Raw genomic sequence first — 23,223 nt, 5'->3', positions numbered from 1 at the left:
TAAAATCATTACAATGAATTTAGTTAATTGTGAAATTAAGATACTTTTCAGAATTTTGTAGTATTTGGTGCCGTATGTCTCTTTTGCTATATTTTCAGGTTTTAATTAGATTTGAATCCCAGTGGGAACCTCTCTGCATTCCTGTGCAATATTTTTGTCATATATTTAAAACCTGTATAAGGAAGGTGTGGTGTCCATTATAATTGTGCCATAGGGCTTTTCTTTCTAGTACAGCTCCTGCACACTCCATCACTGTTCCCATGGCGACATTAGCCAGTGGTTCAGTGGTTTCCATAGTGACCCGTCTCTGTGCTTTTCCCTGATAGGACTGCTGGTCCGCTCTGATCTCTGCAGCTAAGGAGGGGCACGTGGAGGTGGTGAAAGAGCTGCTGGAAAACAGTGCTTATATTGAGCACAGAGATATGGTAAGAAAATCTAATTGCAAACATTTGTATCAAACGCAATACGTGTCCTTTATTTTGTACAATAATCACATTTGGAAAAGAAACCCATTCTTATGTAATTATCAAAACTTAGTGAGGTGGCTTTGTGTCATGCAGGGGGGTTGGACTGCCCTTACTTGGGCTTCATATAAAGGTAGAGTTGAGGTGGCCACGGTCCTGCTTGAGACTGGGGCAAACCCAAACACCACTGGACAGGTAAAACTTGCATATGGTATAAGCACATACAAATCATATAAAATCAATACTGAATCCAAATAGTGCCAGATTAATATATGCAATCATTGAATAAAATTTGACATGCATTTCCCATGGTTAGCAATACAGCGTCTACCCAGTAATCTGGGCAGCCGGTAGAGGCCATGCAGAGATTGTGAAACTCTTGCTGCAGCATGGAGCTAAAGTCAACTGCTCTGATAAGGTGAGCTAAACCAATCCTTCCTAACTGTGATTAAATCATTATTTTGTTTTAAATACAAGTTGTTGACAAAATAAAAATAATGTACTTACAGTGGAAAGGGTCAGTCGTTTAATAACCAATCATTGCACTTCCATTGCAAGTGCTTTTTTTTAGTTCTATTTCTACAAACCAAAGGCAACATTATTTTCTCTGGTAATCAATAGCATGCCACAGTTGCTGTTGATTGATCTTAATTTGTTATGAATAGGAAATATTTTTTAATAATTTTACTGTAAGATATATTAAAGGTAAAGACTTGCATATTTAACTTCAAAATGTGTCATTTTATACTTTTAGTACGGCACCACCCCACTGATCTGGGCTGCTAGAAAGGGTCACTACGACTGCGTGATGCACCTGCTGGAGAACGGAGCCGATGTTGACCAGGAGGGGGCGGTATTTGCTCATCATTTAGCATAGTGGTTCTCAACCTTTTTGACTTTAAGGCCCCCCCAACCCCCATAATTTTCCATAATAAATATACATAACTTTACATATTAACTGAAAAAGGTGTAGGCTGAAGCTTATTTTACCTACCGTTTTTTCCATTATTCTAATAAGCCATATATGTGAGACATATCTTGTTTTTTTAGTTGTTTTTAAATTGACTTTAAAAAGTCGTCTTGTTGTCCCCTTTAAAGTTGGCTGAGGCCTCCTAGTGGGCCCTGGCCCCCTGGTTGAGAACCACTGATTTAGCAGCAATCCATCAGTATCCTGAGGGCCCGTTGGTCTTATTTTATTAATCTCACCCACTCAGAATTCTATGACGGCACTGATCGTGGCTGTGAGAGGAGGGTATACAGAGGTGGTTAAAGAGCTTCTGAAGAGGAACCCCAATGTAAACATGACTGATAAGGACGGAAACACAGCTCTGATGATCGCAGCTAAAGAGGGCTACACTGAGATTGTGCAGGACCTGCTTGATGCCGGCACATACGTCAACATCCCAGACAGGGTGAGTTGAACCTCACAACGAACCTGTAATCAAACAGAAATCAGTTGTAAAACTGATATACTGGATAAAAATGACCTGGGATAATATGTATTTTCATTGTGTATTGTGTTTTAAACCTCTAGAGCGGAGACACTGTGCTGATTGGAGCTGTGAGAGGTGGGCATGTTGAGATTGTGAGGGCGCTACTGCATACGTATGCAGACATCGACATTAGAGGCCAGGTAACATGCCTGTTATATCATATATGTGGAGAAACTTTAAACTAGGGCATCATCATAATGGTTAAACTGATCATCACAGTTGATACCTTTTTTTACATTTCATCAGAATTATTGCACTTTTACATAAGCACAAATCAAGAATGTCTATTCATACACTGGGTTTATTTTACCTGCCTAATGATGATTACAGTAATTATAAATTATGTTCATGTTTTTGTTATGTTTTGAGGGTCAATATCGAGAGAAGCAAAAACCGTAATCACAATTAATCATATTTTAACCGCAAGTGTTTAAGAGTTATCAGAAATTCAATTGACTCTACTGTTTGTTTGTTGCAGGAAAATAAGACTGCCCTCTATTGGGCTGTAGAGAAAGGCAATGCAACCATGGTTAGGGACATACTGCAGTGTAACCCTGACACAGAGACCACCACTAAGGTAAAGAACAGCAAGACTTGTGTTAAAGAGATTGTTTCACTGTTTTGAGCCAGTTTTGAGTCTGTTTTTGTCTGTATATGTAGGATTCTGAGACTCCACTAATCAAAGCCACCAAGATGAGGAACATAGAAATAGTGGAGCTGCTGCTGGACAAAGGAGCCAAAGTGTCTGCAGTTGACAAGGTAAAACTTCAGTCACAATTTCATGCGTATAATTGACATTCACATGATGAGACTATACCGCACTTGAAATCTTTGCTCTCTTTGGCTAAAGAAAGGGGACACCCCTCTTCATATCGCCATTCGTGGACGGAGTCGCAGGCTGGCTGAGCTCCTTCTCCGTAACCCTAAAGATGGCCGCCTGCTCTACCGGCCCAACAAGGCTGGAGAGACACCCTATAACATCGACTGCAGCCACCAGAAGAGCATCCTCACCCAGATTTTTGGAGCCCGTAAGTCTGAGACTAGATCTCCATAATGAGCTTAAGTATTGATTAACACTCATTATTAGGGTTAGATAGTGATACAGATTTCCTGATTTAATTAGATTCTGATTCACAAGCTGATTAATTGGATTCTGATTAAGATTAATTTGGGTTTATTCTGATTTCGATTTAATTTTGATTCGATTCTGATTAATTTGGGTTTATTTTTTAGTTATAATGTTCCTTTTTCTTACATATTAAATAAATTCTCTCTCTGCAAATGCTGTAAATTATACAGGACAGTGTTTCAGGCTGTTTCTTGCACTCTATAGTTCAGAACCTAACAGTTCTTTTAAGTAAACACATGTTTTGAATTGCTGTAGTTGCATTTCAGCACTAAATTATACTGCATTTTCTGTAGGTTATGAATGACCTGTGTGTATTTTTGCCCCTCTCTGTGTTGTCCCCTTTAGGACATCTGTCCCCCACAGAGTCAGATGGGGACATGCTGGGCTATGACCTGTACAGCAGTGCTTTAGCAGACATCCTGAGTGAGCCCACCATGCAGCCGCCCATCTGTGTGGGTCTGTATGCCCAGTGGGGCAGCGGCAAGTCCTTCCTGCTCAAGAAACTAGAGGGTGAGCATTATTTAGAGTTGCTCGGCTTAAACTAGGAAAGTGACCTGAAAAGGATATTTTAAAGCACAGTTTACTCATGTACAGCACGTACCTACCTAGCTTTTTAGCTATTTCTGAGCTTGAAATGTTTAATAGAGCTAAATTTGCTGCATCTGGTGTATATTTATTGGTGGATAAATCTTCATATTTCTTTCTCAGATGAGATGAAGACATTTGCAGGTCAGCAGGTGGAGCCTCTGTTCCAGTTTTCGTGGCTGGTTGTGGTACTATCGCTCCTGCTGTGTGGCTCTGTAGTGCTAGTGCTCGGCTTCACCGTGGATCCCAAGCTGGCTATCGCCATCTCTCTCAGCATTCTGGCTCTGCTTTATGTGTTCTTTGGTAAGTTTGTCTGTATATGTAGGATTCTGAGACTCCACTAATCAAAGCCACCAAGATGAGGAACATAGAAATAGTGGAGCTGCTGCTGGACAAAGGAGCCAAAGTGTCTGCAGTTGACAAGGTAAAACTTCAGTCACAATTTCATGCGTATAATTGACATTCACATGATGAGACTATACCGCACTTGAAATCTTTGCTCTCTTTGGCTAAAGAAAGGGGACACCCCTCTTCATATCGCCATTCGTGGACGGAGTCGCAGGCTGGCTGAGCTCCTTCTCCGTAACCCTAAAGATGGCCGCCTGCTCTACCGGCCCAACAAGGCTGGAGAGACACCCTATAACATCGACTGCAGCCACCAGAAGAGCATCCTCACCCAGATTTTTGGAGCCCGTAAGTCTGAGACTAGATCTCCATAATGAGCTTAAGTATTGATTAACACTCATTATTAGGGTTAGATAGTGATACAGATTTCCTGATTTAATTAGATTCTGATTCACAAGCTGATTAATTGGATTCTGATTAAGATTAATTTGGGTTTATTCTGATTTCGATTTAATTTTGATTCGATTCTGATTAATTTGGGTTTATTTTTTAGTTATAATGTTCCTTTTTCTTACATATTAAATAAATTCTCTCTCTGCAAATGCTGTAAATTATACAGGACAGTGTTTCAGGCTGTTTCTTGCACTCTATAGTTCAGAACCTAACAGTTCTTTTAAGTAAACACATGTTTTGAATTGCTGTAGTTGCATTTCAGCACTAAATTATACTGCATTTTCTGTAGGTTATGAATGACCTGTGTGTATTTTTGCCCCTCTCTGTGTTGTCCCCTTTAGGACATCTGTCCCCCACAGAGTCAGATGGGGACATGCTGGGCTATGACCTGTACAGCAGTGCTTTAGCAGACATCCTGAGTGAGCCCACCATGCAGCCGCCCATCTGTGTGGGTCTGTATGCCCAGTGGGGCAGCGGCAAGTCCTTCCTGCTCAAGAAACTAGAGGGTGAGCATTATTTAGAGTTGCTCGGCTTAAACTAGGAAAGTGACCTGAAAAGGATATTTTAAAGCACAGTTTACTCATGTACAGCACGTACCTACCTAGCTTTTTAGCTATTTCTGAGCTTGAAATGTTTAATAGAGCTAAATTTGCTGCATCTGGTGTATATTTATTGGTGGATAAATCTTCATATTTCTTTCTCAGATGAGATGAAGACATTTGCAGGTCAGCAGGTGGAGCCTCTGTTCCAGTTTTCGTGGCTGGTTGTGGTACTATCGCTCCTGCTGTGTGGCTCTGTAGTGCTAGTGCTCGGCTTCACCGTGGATCCCAAGCTGGCTATCGCCATCTCTCTCAGCATTCTGGCTCTGCTTTATGTGTTCTTTGGTAAGAAAAACAGGCCCATTATTTATTGTCCCAAAGTAAGTTCTGTATTCATGATAAAAATATGAGCACCTCTCCATCTCTACACAGTGGTTGTGTACTTTGGGAGCAGGCGTGAGGGTGAGAACTGGAACTGGGCGTGGGTCATTAGCACCCATCTGGCCCGACACATCGGATACCTGGAGCTTCTGCTCAAACTCATGTTCGTCAACCCACCGGAGCTGCCGGAACAAACCACCCGTGCACTGCCTGTCAGGTAATTACCTATACTCTACATAAACCGTTAAGCCATTAAGATGAGGTCCTGTCCTAAATGATTGATGTGGACTTGTCATTTTGTCATTTTAATCTCACAAGCACCCAAGATGAGCAGTTGATGTGGTGTTGACTTACTAACCAGTAAACACTGCAACATTAAAGACACTAAAGTGTCAAGAGCAGCATAGTGCTATAGTATCAGTGCTGTCTATAAGGTTTTCCCAACTGTAATATTAAACTGAAAAATCTATTCTGTATAGTTATACACTTCATATATTATTTACTAATAATATAATAATAAAATTAAATATATGAATAAAATAAGCATCTATTGTTATTATTAATTAATAAGTATACATTAGACACTACCGTTCAAAATATTTGGGTCAGCAAGTTTTGGGGTCAATAATTTTAATCGGCAAGAATTCATTAAGTTGATCAAAGACATTTATAATGTTACAAAATAATTTTATTTCAAATAGATGCTGTTCTTTTGAAGGTTCTGGTCATCAAGAGAATCCTGAAAAAAGTGTATCACGATTTACACAAAAATATTAAGCAGCACAACTGTTTTCATCATTGATAATAATGGAGAATATAGCGAAATTAAGAAATGTTCATTGAGCACCAATTCAGCATATTAGAATGATTTTTGAAGGATCATGTGACAATGAAGACTGGAATAATGGCTGCTGAAAATCTGATCAGCTTTGCCATCACAAGAATAAATTGCATTTTAAAATATATTAAAATAGAAAACAGTTCTTTTAAATTGTAATAATATTTCACAATGTTATTGTTTTACTGTATTTTTGACCAAATAAATGCAGCCTTGGTGAGCATAAGAGACTTATTTCATTGAAAAACATTGGAAAATCTTGATGTCTTTGGAACTTTTGAACAGTAGTGTACTTTTAATGCGTGTGTGTGTACATATATACATACTTTTATGTTTTTGATGTATATTGATGACATTTTCATGTTTTTTTGTAATGGTTAGTTTTTAGTATATTAGCAGAAGAAAGCAAAAAATTTGGCCTGGCCTCTTTGGGAAGTTAGAACTGAAATCTTTTTTTTCTTTCAGGTTTCTGTTCACAGACTATAACAGGTTATCTAGTGTCGGTGGGGAGACGTCCATGGCTGAAATGATCGCTACTCTCTCGGATGCTTGTGAGAGGGAGTTTGGCTTCTTGGCCACCAGACTTTTCAGAGTCTTTAAAACTGAGGACACTCAAGGTAAAGGCCACTTAAACATTCTCGATTGTTCAGGAACTAGATTAGTAAATAGAGCCTTTATTTGCTTCATTACATTTATTGTTGTGACCATGTCTACCCTCAGGTAAAAAGAAGTGGAAGAAGACATGTTGCATCCCATCATTTGTTCTCTTCCTCTTCATCCTGGGCTGCTTGATCATGGGAATGGCCCTGCTGGCGGTCTTCAAGGTGGATGGGCAAAACCAGACAGTGAATGCAGTGCTGGTTTCCATAGCGAGTGTTGTTGGTTTGGCGCTGTTGCTTAATTGTCGCACCTGGTGGCAGGTGACAGACTCAGTGCTGAACTCCCAGAGGAAGAGGCTGCACAGTGCCGCCAACAAGATGCACAAGCTGAAGAGTGAGGGCTTTATGAAGGTTAGTTGGCAGGCTTCTGGGTAGCTTATACACAAAGCTACATAGAGTAACACATAGGTAGTGTTTATATACAGTGTCACAGATGGTGAATTTGTTACTTGAATATTTGAACTTTTTTCGCAGGTCTTAAAGAATGAAGTGGAGCTCATGGCTAAGATGGCCAAGTCTATAGATGGCTTTACCCAGAACCAGACACGTCTAGTTGTTATCATCGATGGTCTGGACTCCTGTGAACAGGACAAAGTGCTACAGATGCTTGACACGGTGAGCACGGTGTTAACTAAAACGACTAAATATTGTTTTCATTAATTGAAATAAAGCTAAAATAAAATAAAAAAATCATTATTAAATGGAAAAAATAAATAAAATAATTCAGTTGGCAAAGCAACATTTCTAGCAAATTATCTTTGAAGTACTGCATTTATTAAAACCGTAAATGAAATATAAATACATGAAGGTTGAATGGAAATTATTTTTAAAAATAATAAAGATAAAAAAAAAATGCACACAAAAAATAATGACATATAATGACAACTGAAAATATACAAATAAAAGCTAATTCAAAACATTAATAGCTTCTATAATATTATATAAATAATTCTAAATTAACACTGGCACCTCTGTCTAAAATATCATGCCTGAAAATATCATCCATCTATTTCTGGACAAGTCTCCCTTTTGAATTGTCGTCAGCCATGAAATCTCTTATAAAACCTTAAGTCTTTGTTGTCATGTGCAATGATTAAATTATTTGAAAAGACAGTGGTCCCCTAGAGCTGGCTTTTCTGCTAGTTGAACAAAGACTGAACAGACCCGTTGTTTTAGTGGTAACCAACAGCATCCCTAATCTATTTAGTCAATTGTATCCAGACCCTAATAAGAGTCAGTTGCCTATTCTAAATAAAATTATTTTATCATACATTTAAAGAAATTCTTGGATACTGACTTGATGTACTGATAGAGGATTTAGTGCATGTGAAGTGAGCGTTAGCTTGAATAAATCTTTAAAATGGCGCTCATAAGTTCTATTTTTTAGTGTTGTGTAAATCGCCCTTTTTGAGGCCCATATCAAAAACCTGTCAAATTTGTCTTTCTGATCAGGTGAGAGTGCTGTTCTCCAAGGGTCCTTTCATCTCTACCTTCGCCAGTGATCCTCACATCATCATCAAAGCTATAAACCAGAATCTAAACAGCGTGCTGCGTGACTCCAACATCAACGGCCATGACTACATGCGCAACATTGTCCACTTGCCTGTCTTCCTCAACAGCCGTGGCCTCAGCAGTGCAAAGAAGATGTGTGCACCCACTCCTGCTAATGGAGACACCGGGAACTCTGAGGGTTTGTATCAACATGGGATGAGGGGTTAAAATACAGTAGGATGTCTTGTGTTTCAAATAATGACTGACTATTACGGGAAGTAGTCTTCCTTGTGTCTTGATATACACTACCATTCAAAGGTTTGGGATCAGTAAGAATGTTTTTAAAAGAAGTCTCTTTTGCTCACCAAGGCTGCATTTATTAGATCAAAAATATAGTTAAAACAGTAATATTGTGAAATATTATTACAACTTAAAATAACTGTTTTATATTTTAATATATTTTAAAATAATTTGAGTCTTTTGATGGCAAAGCTGAAGTTTGACCAGCCATTACTCCAGTCTTCAGTGTCACTTGATCCTTCAGGAATCATTCCAGTATGCTGACTTGGTGCTCAAGGTTTTTTTTAATTTATTTTTTTATTATCACAGTGGAAAACAGTTGTACTGCTTAATATTTTTGTGGAAACCATAATACAATTTTTTAGGATTCTTTGAGAACAGCATTTATTTAGAATGGAAATGTTTACATAAAAAATGTCTTCACTTTAATTTCTGATCAACTTAATGCATTTTTGCTGATTAATAAAAAAAAAAAAAACTGACCCTGAATATTTGAATGGTAGTCTACAAAATGTAGCCAAACATATCTTGTGTTTTATGACAATATAGTGACTTCAGCCATGAAATCTCATAAAATTTTAAGTCTGAGTTGTCATGTGCAATAATGCCTTCAGTCTGATTAAATTATTTAAAAAGACAGTGGTCTCCTAGAACTGAACAGACCCGTTGTCTACAAAAATGTAGCCAAACATATCTTGTTTAATGACAATATAGTGTACTAACCAGGTTACTCTAACCCTATTCTGACCAACATTTCATATTAGTTTTTATATCTTTGTTGAAAATCAAATGCTGCTTGACAAAAATCACAGCCAATCATCACATATTTGGTGGGGCTCGCAAAGCAAATTTCTTACAATTTTCTTATGCTGTAGGTTGGCATGAGGAGTTGGACAGAAAGTTGTCCCAGAACAGCTTGGGTGACCAGACCAAGTTTGGCAGTAAGACGACACTTAACCGCAGGGTAAGCTGATAAATATGCTGCTTTGTTATGTGAGAAGGCTACTTATTATGGTTAAGTAGAAGGCTACTAAGATAATGATTAGCGATTATGAATAAAATGAATAGTTATATGATAGTAACTTTATCTGATGTTTGCAATAGCATGATGATTTGAACTCCAAAATCGAATTGAATTGTTTGTCCTATCTGGCAATCCCATGGCTTGTGCTTGTGCAGTTTGTCTGTCTGTAATCCAATGACAGTAATGTTTTACCACATGATATGCTCATATCACAAAATGTTTCCAAATTTCTCCCTTGACATTTTCCTTCCCTGTATTCCTTAATGCTATTGATTTTGAATAATAAGCGTGATTTAAATCTAGCCGATCTCTCCTCAGGATACTTATCGCCGTCGACAGATGCAGAGGTCAGTCACGCGTCAGATGTCCTTTGACCTCACAAAACTGCTCGTCACTGAGGACTGGTTCAGTGACATCAGCCCTCAGACTATGAGGAGACTCCTCAACATTGTATCAGTCACAGGTCAGTACTCAGTCTTTAAGGCCAACATGTTCCTAAAATGATTTATCGCTGCATGTTATTTCAAAGAAAACATTATCTGTGTAATCTTTAATCAAAATGTAGTAACTTGCTCTTACTCTGAAACAACTTTCCTTTTCCAATGACATCACTTGAGTTATTAGGTGATGTTACCCCAAAGCCAAAAGGGTTTAGTCTGGTTAGTAATGGCCACCTTTCATGATCCAAATGAAACATGCTTTCCAATTAACCCAATTTTTTTTAAATTGAGTATCCTGTCTTACTCTGAAATAGGCCTGTCGTAATAATCAATATATCAACTTATCGCGCAATATATGTACATTACCTCAATCATTTTTGGTGACGCAATATATTGCCCATTATATTTACTTAAAAATTAATGTCACCATGTTTTGTACATTCCACTTGCCCCTGTGTCTTTTGCAGCTTCTTGTACATAACGTGATGTAGTCATGAGGTGCTAGTTCAAATTTAAAAAATGCTTCTACAAAAAAAAGTTTCATCTGCAGATATGGTCTTGTTTAGAGAGCTGTGCCTTTGTGCATACAGGCATCTGACTGCTAAGTAGGGATTGTGTTTTTCAGCAATAGTGTGCAGCCTTAATTTACAGAGAAAAGAAGGTCAGGGAAAAATCTGTAGATGGAAAAATCTCCACACAAGTTCTTTGTGCATTTTTCTTTTTTTCTACTTGTTAGTTTGCACTTTTTGTTAGAAAATGTTTATTTACTATTTATTCCGGTTTTTTAAAGTATCTAATATTTTGATACTTAATTTCCATGATCTAAATATTCTTAAAAATTAAAAGTTTGTTGTCATTTGGAAGTGTGTAGGCCTTCTTGCATTATAATGCTGTTACATTATGATTATATAATCAGTGGCATAAAATGGTCTTTTGAATGACAATAATATCGCTTATCGCAATTATTTCTGGGGCAATATATCGCACAACAAAAGTTGTTATCGTGACAGGCCTACTCTGAAATATATCACCTTACGGAAGTAAGACAGGTTGCAAACATTTGAATTGTAGCAGAGTTGCAGAATTATACTATTGTACAAAAGTTTACAGTCAGTAATATTTTCTTAAGAAAGAAATTAATACTTTTTATTCAGCAAGGGCACATTAAATTGATAAAGTGGCAGTGTTGTGTTATTAAGCAGCACTACTATTTTAAAGATTGATGATGATAATAAAATTAGCAAATTACAATGGTTTTTTGATTGATCATGTGACTCTGAAGACTGGAGTAATGGCTTCTGAAAATTCAGCTTTGATATCACCGGAATAAATTACATTTTAAAATGTGTTCCGATAGAAAACAGTTGCTTTTCTCTCTTTTTTTCTTTCATTCTTAGTTTGTATAGTCACTATAATGGAATATGAACTTTCAGATATGAAATCATAAAGTCTGAACATTCAGTACTCAAGAAATATGCTCCTCTTGTTTAGGCCGCTTGCTGAGGGCCAATCAGATAAGTTTTAACTGGGACCGGCTTGCGTCTTGGATCAACTTGACTGAGCAGTGGCCATATCGCACATCCTGGCTCATACTGTACCTAGAAGAGACAGACGGCATCCCAGATCAGACAACTCTGAAAGCCATCTATGAAAGGTAGGAGCTTTTAAAGAAACCACATGACTCTATTTATGTTTTATAATGCCTTTATGATGCTGTAATGTAGATCTCTAGAAAACTGCATTTGACCTAACACAGTTCCTGATGTTTCAATTTCACCTCATGCTTTATCGCAGTAGTTTTTTAGCTCTTTCATAATAAAGCCATCAGATTGCCAGAAACGCACCGTTTTGTTTTAAACCTGAGATCAACAACTCAGATCATTGCTAATGTGTACATACAAGGTGTTTTTCAGAGTAATCTTATGTAATGTATTTGTCCTGTATGATTTTTTTGCATGTAGTTTGTTCGTTAGCCCATTAGGGTCCTAGAGAAAAATGTCTCCTTTGGGAAGCTTCCTGGAAACGAATAATGGGAGGCCACAGAATGTCAGATGAAGCCAAAGAAAGCAGGTCCAGATCATTAGATAGGCTTCCCTGCGGTGATTAGTCAGATGATGCTATTCATGTAAGACTTGAGTCACTGCATAGATATTGTCATGGCGTCAGATATGAAATGATTATGGAATATTCTGACTGCACTCATGTTGTTTACTTCTTTACACATGCCGCATACCATCACTTTGGATATCTTGTTGTACCTAAATATAAAGAGAGAAACATATGCATTCGCAGCATGGGAGTATTCTGACATTTTGAGGGGTTTATAGAGCATTTTTAAAAACCCTTAGGTCTGTTTAAGTGGAAACATATGAAGTCTGTGGTTTTATGAAGAGGTTTGGCATCCAGAGCATCAGTAATATTGCTGTATTGTGTTGATACTGGCTGTCTGCACACTCCTTTCACTCTTAAAGCAGCCCATGCCCCAGAAACACAAAATGAAATGAAGATATTGTGCTGCTAATGCTGAGTTATATCGGCATCATTTTCATTTTCAGTAAAACCATCATGACTTGTTTTATCTGGCAAGGCTCAATATCATTTATTCCAGGGTATGTTAAAACCAGTCATTCTCACAAGACCTGCATCGTTTTAGTAAAAACGTGATGGACGCTCCACACATGCTAAAGTAACTTTTACAAACCTTAAAATATTAGTATTGTCTCATGTTTCTTAAGTTGTATCTTTCATGTACTGCCTGACAGGATCTGCAAGAATATTCCAACCACTAAAGATGTGGAGCCTTTGCTGGAGATAGATGGCGATGTCCGTAGCTTTGAGGTTTTCCTTTCTTCCCGAACTCCAGTGCTTGCGGCTCGAGACATCCGCACCTTTCTTCCCTGCACTGTTAATTTAGATCCAAAGCTCAGAGAGATTATTGCAGGTAAAAATCACATTTAAACCCAAACTAGCTAGTCACTATCTGACAGCTTAAGGTACAGCTTAATTTATTTTATTTTATTATAATTTTTTTTTTTATATCTGTGATTGGTTTTTCAATTTAATGATTATTGCACATTGACAGCTTAATTTATGCTAAATTTGCAAACTCAGTTTATTACTCATTTTACTATTTTTTAAGTGTAATAATGTATGTGCATTTTAAATAATAAATATTGTTTTTGAATGTAATATTTATTTCTAGAAAATTACAAAATCACATAATTTTTTATTTTTATTTAAACGTCCCAAATTTTGATAACAGGTTTTTGAAAATTACATACCTTATAGAAAATGAATAGGACATCATATGATATTTCTATTGACCTCTGTCATATCCGGTTGAAAAGCATGTATTTCCAAGTTTTTATCTCTGTATTTTCTTAGATGTGCGTGCTGCCCGGGAGCAAGTGAGCATGGGTGGGGTCACCTATCCCACACTGCCTTTGCAGGAGGGCCGTCCAATATCAGTCTACAGCCAGCAGTCCTCTGCCTGCTCCCCTGCTGCCTCCTACAACGGCCCGTATAATCCGCCGGGTGTGTCTTCTCAGCCCCATAGCGCCTATTTCAGCGGCATGGCCGGGCCACAACACCCGTTCTACAACAGGGTGAGTACGCACACGCACAAAAGATCACTTGAATTGCACATTTCTGATAGGTTAAACTGAATCAGAAACTGTGTTTTTGTTGTAATCTATCATTAGATTGTCATCTCTTTGGGGGGCATTTGAGGTAAAATGGGTCCAGTTATTAAAACTGATAAATAGTGTCAAGTGTAGATTGATGACTCAGCTGTGTTTTAGACTTGACTTTCCTCAGGGAGCTCTACTAGGCACATCGGTGTAATTAATAGATGAGGGAAGTCCCTTGGAGGAGCACACACCTCTATTCCAGCCTCAATGCCAAACATTTTTACATGCCCACCCAGACAATTTTTCATTCATTTCCCTGTGCTTGTGTTTCAGTGATTGTTTTTCTTCATTTTAGCATCATTTTTATTTGCATTGGCCTTGTTTTCTTAAGTTCAGCCCCCTAATGTAACAAAATTAGGTGTTTATGAGGCTACATGTTTGTGCCACGTTGTATCCCCACCTAATGATTCATTTTTTTAAGCATTTGTGCATGTTAGAGAGGGAGTGTATTTGTATGTGTGTGTGTGTGTGTGTGTGTGTGTGTGAGAGAGAGAGAGTGAGTGTTATTTCATTGTTTCACATGTTTGGATTTAAAGGAATCTTTCAGGTTCAATACAATTTAAGCTCAGTTGACAGCGTTTGTGGCATAATGTTGAATAACAAACATTTTCTTTAAGAGAAGAAAAAAATACACAATAAGATTAGAATAAGATTGTAGAAATGGAAAGTGCAAGTCGAAATTATTTGTAATAAATGTTATTGATTTATATTGTATTGAACTTGAACATTCCTGCAAGTATTTATTTATGATTTTCTGTTATATTTTCATTCCCTAAATGTTTTTCCCCTCCAAACTTGGTCTCCCAGCCATATTTCCCCCAACATCTATACCAGCTGCCGCGGCAGTATGCTGGCAGCTTCTTCCCTGCTCATGTTCTTCCACGTCCATTCATTAAAACCGGCTATCCCAAGGACCATAGCAGTGGACTTGTAAGTACTAGTCATGAACAAAAGCTGCCAGACCTTGTGCTTATGGATAGCGCTAGTGTTAGACGTTCTTGCTAGGGTTTTACTTGCTGACATACTTTTCTTCTACAGCTAATGTTTTTGCAGGTGTTTCCTTTTATAAACATGAATATAATGTTTCTTCTTCCCTCTTGTCTTATGTGTCAGTATCATTTTATTTTCGCTGTTTTCATGGTGTTGCTCCAGATATACTTTATGATTTTTCTTAGTGTAATGTGTGATATGAAAAGTCCGTCATATTCTTTGTGGCGCTTTGTACGAATAGGGTGCTAATACTTGTTCATGGTTTTTGTTGTGAGAATTGTTAGAAATTATAAATTATTTTGTAAATGTTGTAATTTAGCACGAAAGGCTTTTTTCAGAAAGGACAAATATTTTAATCTTCTCAAATGTCTGCATGACCCCTTTAAAAAAGTTAAAAATAATAAAAAATCCATAATAATAATAAAAAATAAATAAATAAAAAATTCTTAAAAATTCCAAATCTTGACAGTCTCGACTGTCCAACAATAAAATACACAACATATTTTTGACAGTCTATTTAATTGTTATTAAATTAATTGTAATAAAAAGTATTTTTAATTAAATAATATTATTTGCTAAAAATAATATTTAGTGTGCATTAACATTTTGTATACAACTGTTCCCACATTTTATTTTCAGTTATCACACAAATAAATGCGTTGACTATTAAGTTCAACTGTTCAACGCTATTTAATAATTATTGTAAGAGAAAAATCGTTTTTTTTTTGTTCTTTCATTTGTGACAATTTTTTCATTAATTACAAACCATTTTTTTGATCCCACAAAATGACAGCTTATTTAGGCTTCATTTTTGTGCGCGTTTCATTTTGATGTTTATAGAAAATAACATTCAATACCTTTTAAATTAAATTTTCAGTCCCCGTTTTGTACCCCATTTGTGTAAAGTGCATTATACCTAGTGTTTGACATCTGGTGCATTTTAAGCTTAATTTGTGTGAGAATAAAAGCAAGATGCCAGTGTTCAAACAGGCACTGCACTAGTGACGTCAAGCACCAGCTGCCTTAATGTTCACCAGAGGCTTTCACAGTCCACCAGTTCCCACATGCTGCAGAGAAACTCATTTGCTCCCTGTTTAAACTCTCTCTCCATCTTTCTTTCATCAACATGAATGTAATTCCCTCACGATTTCCACCTCCTTTTTCTCTTCCCTCCTCTCCTCTCCTCTCCTCTCTCTCTCCTCAAGCAGGGTAAGGTACCATCTTTCAAAAAGAAGCAGGTACTGAATCCTTCTAGACTCTGCTTAAGTTCTGCTGCTCTGCTGATGCTGCCCCTCCTCACGTGCCTTCACAAACACACACTAAACACACCTCGGCATGCACTTATAGGACAAAAAATTCACTCAGAGTGGGGAAGGAGGACTAAAGGTGCTTAAGTCGAGGTTAGATGCTTAATATTAGGTCAAAATTAAAATATGCCAGTTAACTAAACAAAACAAAAAAACGTCACTGCATTAGTGCTCATACCCATGTGATATGCTAACATGGAGCGTAGTTTACTTGGTCACATTAAACGTCATTAAACCTCAGAATTCTCTCTTTCCCCTGGGTCTTTCAAGCTTCTGTCCTTATAAAAAAAACTAAGAAATCCTATGTTTTTCTATACCCTTTCAGTTGTGATGATGCAGTTGTTTCAATGATGCCAATGTACTCAAAAGCCATTGAAATAATCAGCTTCTCACACAGCGTAGCCTGGATGCTGAACTTTTTAAGTATTCTGTTTGAAAACTTTAAAAGTATAGAACCCAGGTGCCACTCTGACTTTCCCTTAACAGAGATCTGTATTTATAGTCCATGTAGTGTAGGTCACAATTTTTGGTTTTGTTATAATTAGACGTAGCTATTTAAAAAGCTACAATATACTTAATGTTTTTCTTACCATCATATCACTCTAGATTTGCACTAGCTTCTTTGAAATCCTGCTGACAGAAATAGATTCAAAGTGCATTGCATATGTTCCTCTGCAGTACCTCTTATGATCCCTCTCTTCTTTGAATTTTAATTCAAGACCTTTTGCTTCCCCTTTGGACTGTTTTCTAATAATCTGCATGGTTTATCTATTGACTTCAGAGATCTTTCATATGCACACTGTTCTGATGTAATTGAGTGGCACTAATGGTTTTGTGTGTTGTGTGTTGTGTGTACCAGGGCTCTGCCTCGGTGGTCTCAGGCACCCCATCGATACTGCTCGCCTCAATGAGCACAGATGTTGTCTGTGAGCGTGTCAGACTTATCGACGGCATCGACCAGAACATGCTTTCTCAGTATACAGCCACCATTAAGAAGGTATGCATTTGTGAACAAACAAAAAAAGTACACTGAGAAGAAAATATTAAACTTGGTTCTTTTGCACTATGTTCAGATTTTTTTTTTTTTTGTCAGGCTAACATAAATGGCAGAGTTCTGTCTCAGTGTAATATTGATGAGCTGAAGAAAGAGATGAACATGAATTTTGGAGATTGGCAGCTTTTCAGGACAACAGTGAGTAGTTTTCTATTATTTATATAACAAGTTGTTCAAGTTTCTATATGCCTTGCTAACATACAAAAAAATTATACATAATGTAAAAATGTATGTATAATTTTGTATTATATGAATACATATGAAATGTATTTCATATGAGTTTAATATTTATTATTTAATATTATAATTAATAGTTGTATATATTTTTTAATTGTTATAATTGTTTACACACATTTAGAGTGTTTTCTTTTACAAAATAAATAAAATACATGCAATAATAGCTTGAAATAATACAGGATAGCCATAAGTTTATAAACTCTTTTGCTCAAAAATAATGGCATGCATGGCAGATTGGTGTGTAATTTTTTATGTTTTTACACACTTGTTGCTACTTAGTCTTTGAAAATTTGACAAAACCTCATCTGTGTTAGCCAGTTCAGTAATTTTACCTAGCAATATTCACAACTAAATCTCATAGAAACAAATGTTGTAAGTTTACAAGGTATACCAAAAAGCATGTACATTATCAAGAAATGTAAGATTGACCCAATAATGCAAGTGACAGTGCCGTTAACTGGCCTGGAAGTCTCTCACACCCTAGATACTGATGTGATGAAGTCGATGTTGTGCAGGTGATTGAGCTCCGTCATGTGGAGAACCAGATTCTGAATGAGGAGGCTCCTAGTGAGCAGGGCAGCAGCACGGTTGGCCATGTGGAGTCTTGCAGGCACACTGGAGCATCCGTTCACGGAGAAGTCGGTAACACGGACACCTCACCCATGTACAACTTCAACCTCAGCTTTGAGGAGCTTAGTAACGTGGGCTTGGATGAGCCTCCTAGGCACTCCAACCCTTCGTGGATGGTAAGCATTTCTTCCTAGGTTCTTGCAACCCTTTTTTCCCAAACCACTCCATATTAGACATTTATCTCAACATCTCTTGTCCTCTGTAGGCCACCACTCACCGTACAGCTAGCATGTCCAGCCTCAACTCTCAAGAGTCCTCCAATGAAATTTGCAAGCTAACAGACAAGCAGCAGGCCGAATACCACAATGCCTACCAGGAATACATCGCCTCTATGGCTCAGATTGAGGTTGGAATGGAGAAGCCTGTGCCACCTTTTGTTGGCCAGCTAATGCACTCCAGCTCTGAGGACAAGAAGAAGGATGGAGGTGACCAAGATGCGCGCAAATCCGTTTCAAAACGAGGGAGCAGTAAGTCCGGGCCCGATAATACAGACTACGCCTCGGCGGACACGGCCACTTTAGATCCTATAACAGAAGAGGATGAGAAGGTTGACCATGGGTCATCAAAGTCCCTTCTGGGACGCAAGACATCTGGAGAGAAGGTGAGCCTCTTCCAGGGTGCTGATCTGAAGCTGAAGCCTGGCGGTGGTTTACGCTACCAGAAACTTACCAGTGATGATGAAGAGTCTGAAGAGTCGGACAATGCCCCTCTGCTCAAGGATGGAAAGAAACCCGAGCCCAAAGCCTCAGATGCTGGAGATCGATCTCTGGCCAAAGGTAAGGATTACCTTTCAGATAAGAAGGATTCTTCTGACTCGGGTGTCCGCTCCAACGAAAGCTCTCCCAACCATTCTTTGCAAGACGAAGAGGCCGACCTGTCGCAGTCTGAGAGGGCTAACCTGATTGAGCTGGATGAGGAGAACTCAGCTCGAAAGCGAGGGCTGCCGAATAGTCTGAGTGGCCTCCAAGACCCAGCTATCGTCCGCATGTCCATCTGCTCTGAAGACCAATGCAGTCTTCTGGCCAGCAGCCCCGAAGAGAGCTGGCCTTCCTCCAAGAGCTACAACCTCAACCGTACACCCAGCAACACCACCCTCAATAACAACACAAACGCCCAACAAGGAAACAACGTTCGCCAACCCACAGATAGCTCCACCACCACTGGAAGTGACGTCATCATGACTTCTGGTTCCACCACCACCCAAAATGAGAACATCCGTGTGGTGCATCTGAAGAGAGGGCTTAACCCTGGAGATCCTCCTGAGATCCTCAAAGTGTCCTCTGACACTGTCACCTTCGGAGAAGAGCGGGAAAGTATCCTGTAGGCGACGTCTGGATCTACAGCAGTCTTGGATAATTAATGTTTTGTGGTGTCAGTGCATGGCTAAATACACGCAACAGTGACTGTGACATTTCTAACTGTTAAGTGTAGTTGAAGTGTGCGTAATTCACAACTGTCCATCACCTACTCATCATCCACCATCTTATAGTTACATATATGTGGTGTTTCCGTACAGTATTAGTAGCTTAATCATGTATTAATGTTACCAGTTGTATGGCTATAAAGCATTTTGATATCGCAGCTGTAGATGAATATTCAGTAGTGTTTCCCAAAGTAAAGTATTGTAGTACCTTGTCATGGTAAAGCACCCAAACTTAGTGTAAACCCCTTAAAAAGTATGAATATTAACAGTCGTTCTGGCTTGGAAATGTGTCGTATTGCGTTGTCCTGCATGCTGTCATTGTGCTGAAGTTACAGTAGTATATAAGCAGTGACGAGCATGTGCCAGACTGCAGTTCTAAATTAGCCAGTAGAAACTGCATGCCCTGTGATATATACTGTACTTTTGGCAGCTGTCCTGAAAAGTTAAACGTGTTTTGTGATGCTTGTCTTCAACATGGTATGAAATAAACCTGCATTGACAGTATCCATCTTTCTTGAGTCTTTGTTTGAGGAAGAAAAATTACTGAAATAAACATTTTGCCTTTCTGTACACACTTGTGTAGATATGTGTTCCCATGAGACTATTTTAACTATTTAAAAGGAATCAATTTTCTATCAATACTTTTCGCAGTAAGATTAGTCTTGCGCAAACGAATTGTTTTCTCGGTCCCTATAACTAGCACCGTTACACAAACTTTTTTTAAATAAAAATTAATGAAACATTTTGAACCCCCGCCCCATTGTCCCAAACCCCTCATAATCTTACCCTTACACCCTTTACAATACTAGTTTCACAGCCTGAACGGTAATAAGTTAATAAACTACGCATTTGCAAAAATTAAGAAAATACAACAAAAACAATGCATTTGTAACCATAGCTCAGACAAGGACACTGACTTCATACTTAGCATGTAATTATGTACAGTATAAAAGTGCCATTTACGTTATAATTATACAATTTTCTGTAATATTATAAACATCACATTTTCAGCAGAAAGAGAAAACAAAAGTACATTTTTACAGAGTCCGCAGCCTTTTGACAAACTGGATTGCATTTTGCACATCTTGCCAACATAAAAGCAAAGGGGGGAAAAATCCTGCTTTTTGAGATTGCTTAATTAGAGTTTTCCTTTAAAATCGCTCCAGTCTTTTTGAATCTTCCTTTGGAAGAAAGAATATGAAAGTCCGTATATAACTAACTCAGAATCTGTTTATGTCCGTTTGAGGGAATCCTTTGTCATTCAAGACGAAGTCCAGGCAAATGAGTCTGACACGGGACAAAAAACACAAAAAGCCCGTTTTTGCTCCATGACCGAAACACCTGCAAAAGATAGTGTGTGAGAGAGAGAGAGAGAGAGAGAGAGAGAGAGAGAGAGGGGTGTTTAGAGAAGGCAAAAGGACAGAGATCCGGACAGACTGGCGCCACAGGACATTTTTTTCGGACTTTTAAGTAAACACTAGCGAAATACCGGGCAATCCCATACAGCTCCAGAGGGAGGAGTTTACACGAGCATCTGACGTACATATATTTGATAGTAATGTATAATAATGTAGCTATAATCAAGCATTATTGAACAATTAATTCACCAAAAAATTCAGATTCTGTCACGCTCATGTTATTCCAAATCTCTATGACTTTCTTCTGTGGACCACAAAAGGAGTTTTTTTCTTTTCTTTTTGTGCTTCACAGAATATAGTTAATTTCATTCTTTGAGTGTTTTCAGAATCATCTTCAGTTTTGAGAATCAACGTTTCATGACATTTCTAACCTTTGTAATAAAACGTATTCTGTTAAGCATTACATCATGTTTAAATGACTTATTAGTTATAAAATATCCCTGTCTAAGTCCGTACATAATGTATAATAAACATGTACAGGTGCGCTGCACCGCTGGCAAACAACCCAACTGCCCCACGTGCAAAAGTGTAACTTAGTTGCAGCTGCTCATGTGAAACCGTCGATTTCAGAGTAACGTTATAGCATCTAACTTACCATTTCAACGAGACAGGGTTATGAGGTCCTCTGAGTTGATCTCTCTTTGAGGGTTACTGGGCTGTTAATTAACAGAAGTAAACAATGATTTTCAGTGTATCTGCCAGCACAAGTTAAATTTCATATCGGTTTATAAATGATGCTTCTTTTTAATTATTAATGCTGACATTACATTACATATTGTTCATGTCGCGTTTTTATTAATGCTGAAATTACACTGCACGCTGTTGTCATTGGACATATTATTTCTATGTTCTTTCTTATATAATTGCGACGTAAGATTTTTCATTAGGCTACGCCAATGTGAATTAATTTGACTTACCAGCATAGTAAGTCAGTATGAAATGCAAGTAAATGTCTTACCTGGAAGGAGATGATGCTGATATCAGCTCCGAGTGATCTGACAGTCTTTTTCGGAGGGCTCTGTCCGAGGATCTGCGGTTGCGGGTTCTGGTCCAGTGCGATCTGAAGATCCAGAATGTAGTCTATGACATGCTGCAAGATCTCCATGTTACTCGCGCTCTTGTTCTGCGGTAAGCTCGGCACGAGCTCCTTCAACCTGCTGTAGCAGTCATTCATGTTGTACAGGAGACTGAGCGGGTCGTCCGAGGAGCTCTTGCCCCGTGAGCTGCCGAGATTATGCTCCGAAAAAAACAAGGCGGGTTTCCTTATGGACCTCACCGGACTGACTGCCTTCATAATGGTTAACGATGTTGTGGTTAATTTCAGGACATGCGATTCTCCCACAGATCTGTGCTGGAAGCTTGCTGTCAATCGTTTATATAGCAACCGAACTAGGTTCGTTATGAGGCATAAAGAATTAAGCGGATTGGTCGATGAGACGACGTCATTCTGTGAACCCGGGGCATCAACATTGGCCAAATTTGCAGCACGTGAGCACTAGTGCTGGGTCGTTCTTGAACGATTCGTTCATTTTGAACGAATCTTTAATGTGACTCGGGAAGAACGAGTCGTCTCGGGGAGTGATTCGTTCAGTCGCGCATGCGCAACATCCTATAGGTTCTGTACTGGAATTAGTCAAGTAGTTCACCTGTCTCGAGTCTTCGGGTTTTTCGAGTCGTTCGTTCATCACGTGACAGCCCCATAAGCTTAACCAATGCAGTCGGAAAGAGACTTAATAACCAACTATTTATTACCTTTGTTACAACATTCAGTGTTATGGAAAAGAACCATCATGACAGAAATTCACACATTTAGAAACTGTAAGAAGTAAAAAGCTACAATTTGAGACCAGAAACGCATCACCTAACTGTAAGAGTAAATAATAATGATAATAATAATAATAATAATAATAACAACAACAACAACAACTATGCACCCTTTGGAAGGAAGCTTGTAAATTAACTAATTTCTCTATCCAATGCTGTTGTAGCAGGAGTGATAATCGGAAAGGGAACTTCCAGGTGCATATGTCTCACTACACCACACACACACTCACAATAAGATTAAGCGTGAACACACTGCACTCCGTGACAGAGTCCCACCACCAACACATGAGGGCCTACTACCGGCCTGCCTGGAAGCCTCGGTTCCTGCAATAGAACACAAAATTAACCAAATAATCTCAAACAAAAGAAATAATGCTAACAATTGTACAATGCTTACACTTAAATACAAAATCCAAAAGAAAATCAAAACACCTCCTCTCCTATGAGGTTAAATGTCTCATCAAATCGAGGTGGATGTTCCTTACAATTACATATAAACATACCAATAAA

General features: G+C 38.3%; 2 protein-coding genes across 6 annotated transcripts in view; one reads left to right on the top strand and one right to left on the bottom strand.

Moving 5' to 3' along the window:
• LOC107668217 (kinase D-interacting substrate of 220 kDa-like) overlaps nucleotides 1-19,975 on the top strand; it is a 24,144-nt gene extending 4,169 nt beyond the window's left edge. For 2 of the 5 annotated variants that reach the window (XM_016460015.1, XM_016460014.1), the window contains exons 4-30: nucleotides 327-425; nucleotides 561-659; nucleotides 781-882; nucleotides 1,219-1,317; nucleotides 1,679-1,876; nucleotides 1,999-2,097; nucleotides 2,436-2,534; nucleotides 2,618-2,716; nucleotides 2,808-2,985; nucleotides 3,432-3,596; nucleotides 3,795-3,974; nucleotides 5,441-5,606; nucleotides 6,693-6,844; nucleotides 6,948-7,237; nucleotides 7,361-7,501; nucleotides 8,339-8,576; nucleotides 9,553-9,641; nucleotides 10,020-10,164; nucleotides 11,633-11,795; nucleotides 12,904-13,082; nucleotides 13,526-13,746; nucleotides 14,638-14,760; nucleotides 16,026-16,058; nucleotides 16,987-17,124; nucleotides 17,221-17,319; nucleotides 17,934-18,164; nucleotides 18,254-19,975. In XM_016460015.1, the coding sequence (XP_016315501.1) occupies nucleotides 327-425; nucleotides 561-659; nucleotides 781-882; nucleotides 1,219-1,317; nucleotides 1,679-1,876; nucleotides 1,999-2,097; nucleotides 2,436-2,534; nucleotides 2,618-2,716; nucleotides 2,808-2,985; nucleotides 3,432-3,596; nucleotides 3,795-3,974; nucleotides 5,441-5,606; nucleotides 6,693-6,844; nucleotides 6,948-7,237; nucleotides 7,361-7,501; nucleotides 8,339-8,576; nucleotides 9,553-9,641; nucleotides 10,020-10,164; nucleotides 11,633-11,795; nucleotides 12,904-13,082; nucleotides 13,526-13,746; nucleotides 14,638-14,760; nucleotides 16,026-16,058; nucleotides 16,987-17,124; nucleotides 17,221-17,319; nucleotides 17,934-18,164; nucleotides 18,254-19,372 (4,944 nt within the window). In that variant the 3' untranslated portion in view covers nucleotides 19,373-19,975. The remainder of the gene's footprint in view (nucleotides 1-326; nucleotides 426-560; nucleotides 660-780; nucleotides 883-1,218; nucleotides 1,318-1,678; nucleotides 1,877-1,998; nucleotides 2,098-2,435; nucleotides 2,535-2,617; nucleotides 2,717-2,807; nucleotides 2,986-3,431; nucleotides 3,597-3,794; nucleotides 3,975-5,440; nucleotides 5,607-6,692; nucleotides 6,845-6,947; nucleotides 7,238-7,360; nucleotides 7,502-8,338; nucleotides 8,577-9,552; nucleotides 9,642-10,019; nucleotides 10,165-11,632; nucleotides 11,796-12,903; nucleotides 13,083-13,525; nucleotides 13,747-14,637; nucleotides 14,761-16,025; nucleotides 16,059-16,986; nucleotides 17,125-17,220; nucleotides 17,320-17,933; nucleotides 18,165-18,253) is intronic. The other 3 variants (XM_016460016.1, XM_016460017.1, XM_016460018.1) reach the window with 3 other exon arrangements.
• Nucleotides 19,976-20,044: 69 nt separating this feature from the next.
• LOC107668219 (DNA-binding protein inhibitor ID-2-like) lies at nucleotides 20,045-22,429 on the bottom strand. The gene is made up of 3 exons (XM_016460019.1): nucleotides 21,848-22,429; nucleotides 21,485-21,545; nucleotides 20,045-20,812 (listed from the first exon to the last, which is right to left on the bottom strand). The coding sequence occupies exons 1-2, from the start codon at nucleotides 22,181-22,183 to the stop codon at nucleotides 21,489-21,491; spliced, it is 393 nt and encodes a 130-aa protein (XP_016315505.1). The 5' UTR covers nucleotides 22,184-22,429; the 3' UTR covers nucleotides 20,045-20,812; nucleotides 21,485-21,488.
• Between the last annotated feature and the right edge of the window lie 794 nt (nucleotides 22,430-23,223).

Source organism: Sinocyclocheilus anshuiensis, unplaced genomic scaffold, assembly GCF_001515605.1.
Source record: "Sinocyclocheilus anshuiensis isolate Anshui unplaced genomic scaffold, SAMN03320099.WGS_v1.1 scaffold1341, whole genome shotgun sequence".
Classification (NCBI taxonomy): Eukaryota; Metazoa; Chordata; class Actinopteri; order Cypriniformes; family Cyprinidae; genus Sinocyclocheilus; species Sinocyclocheilus anshuiensis.
Note: the sequence above shows the minus strand (reverse complement) of the source record. Positions and strands in the feature narration are given on the sequence as shown.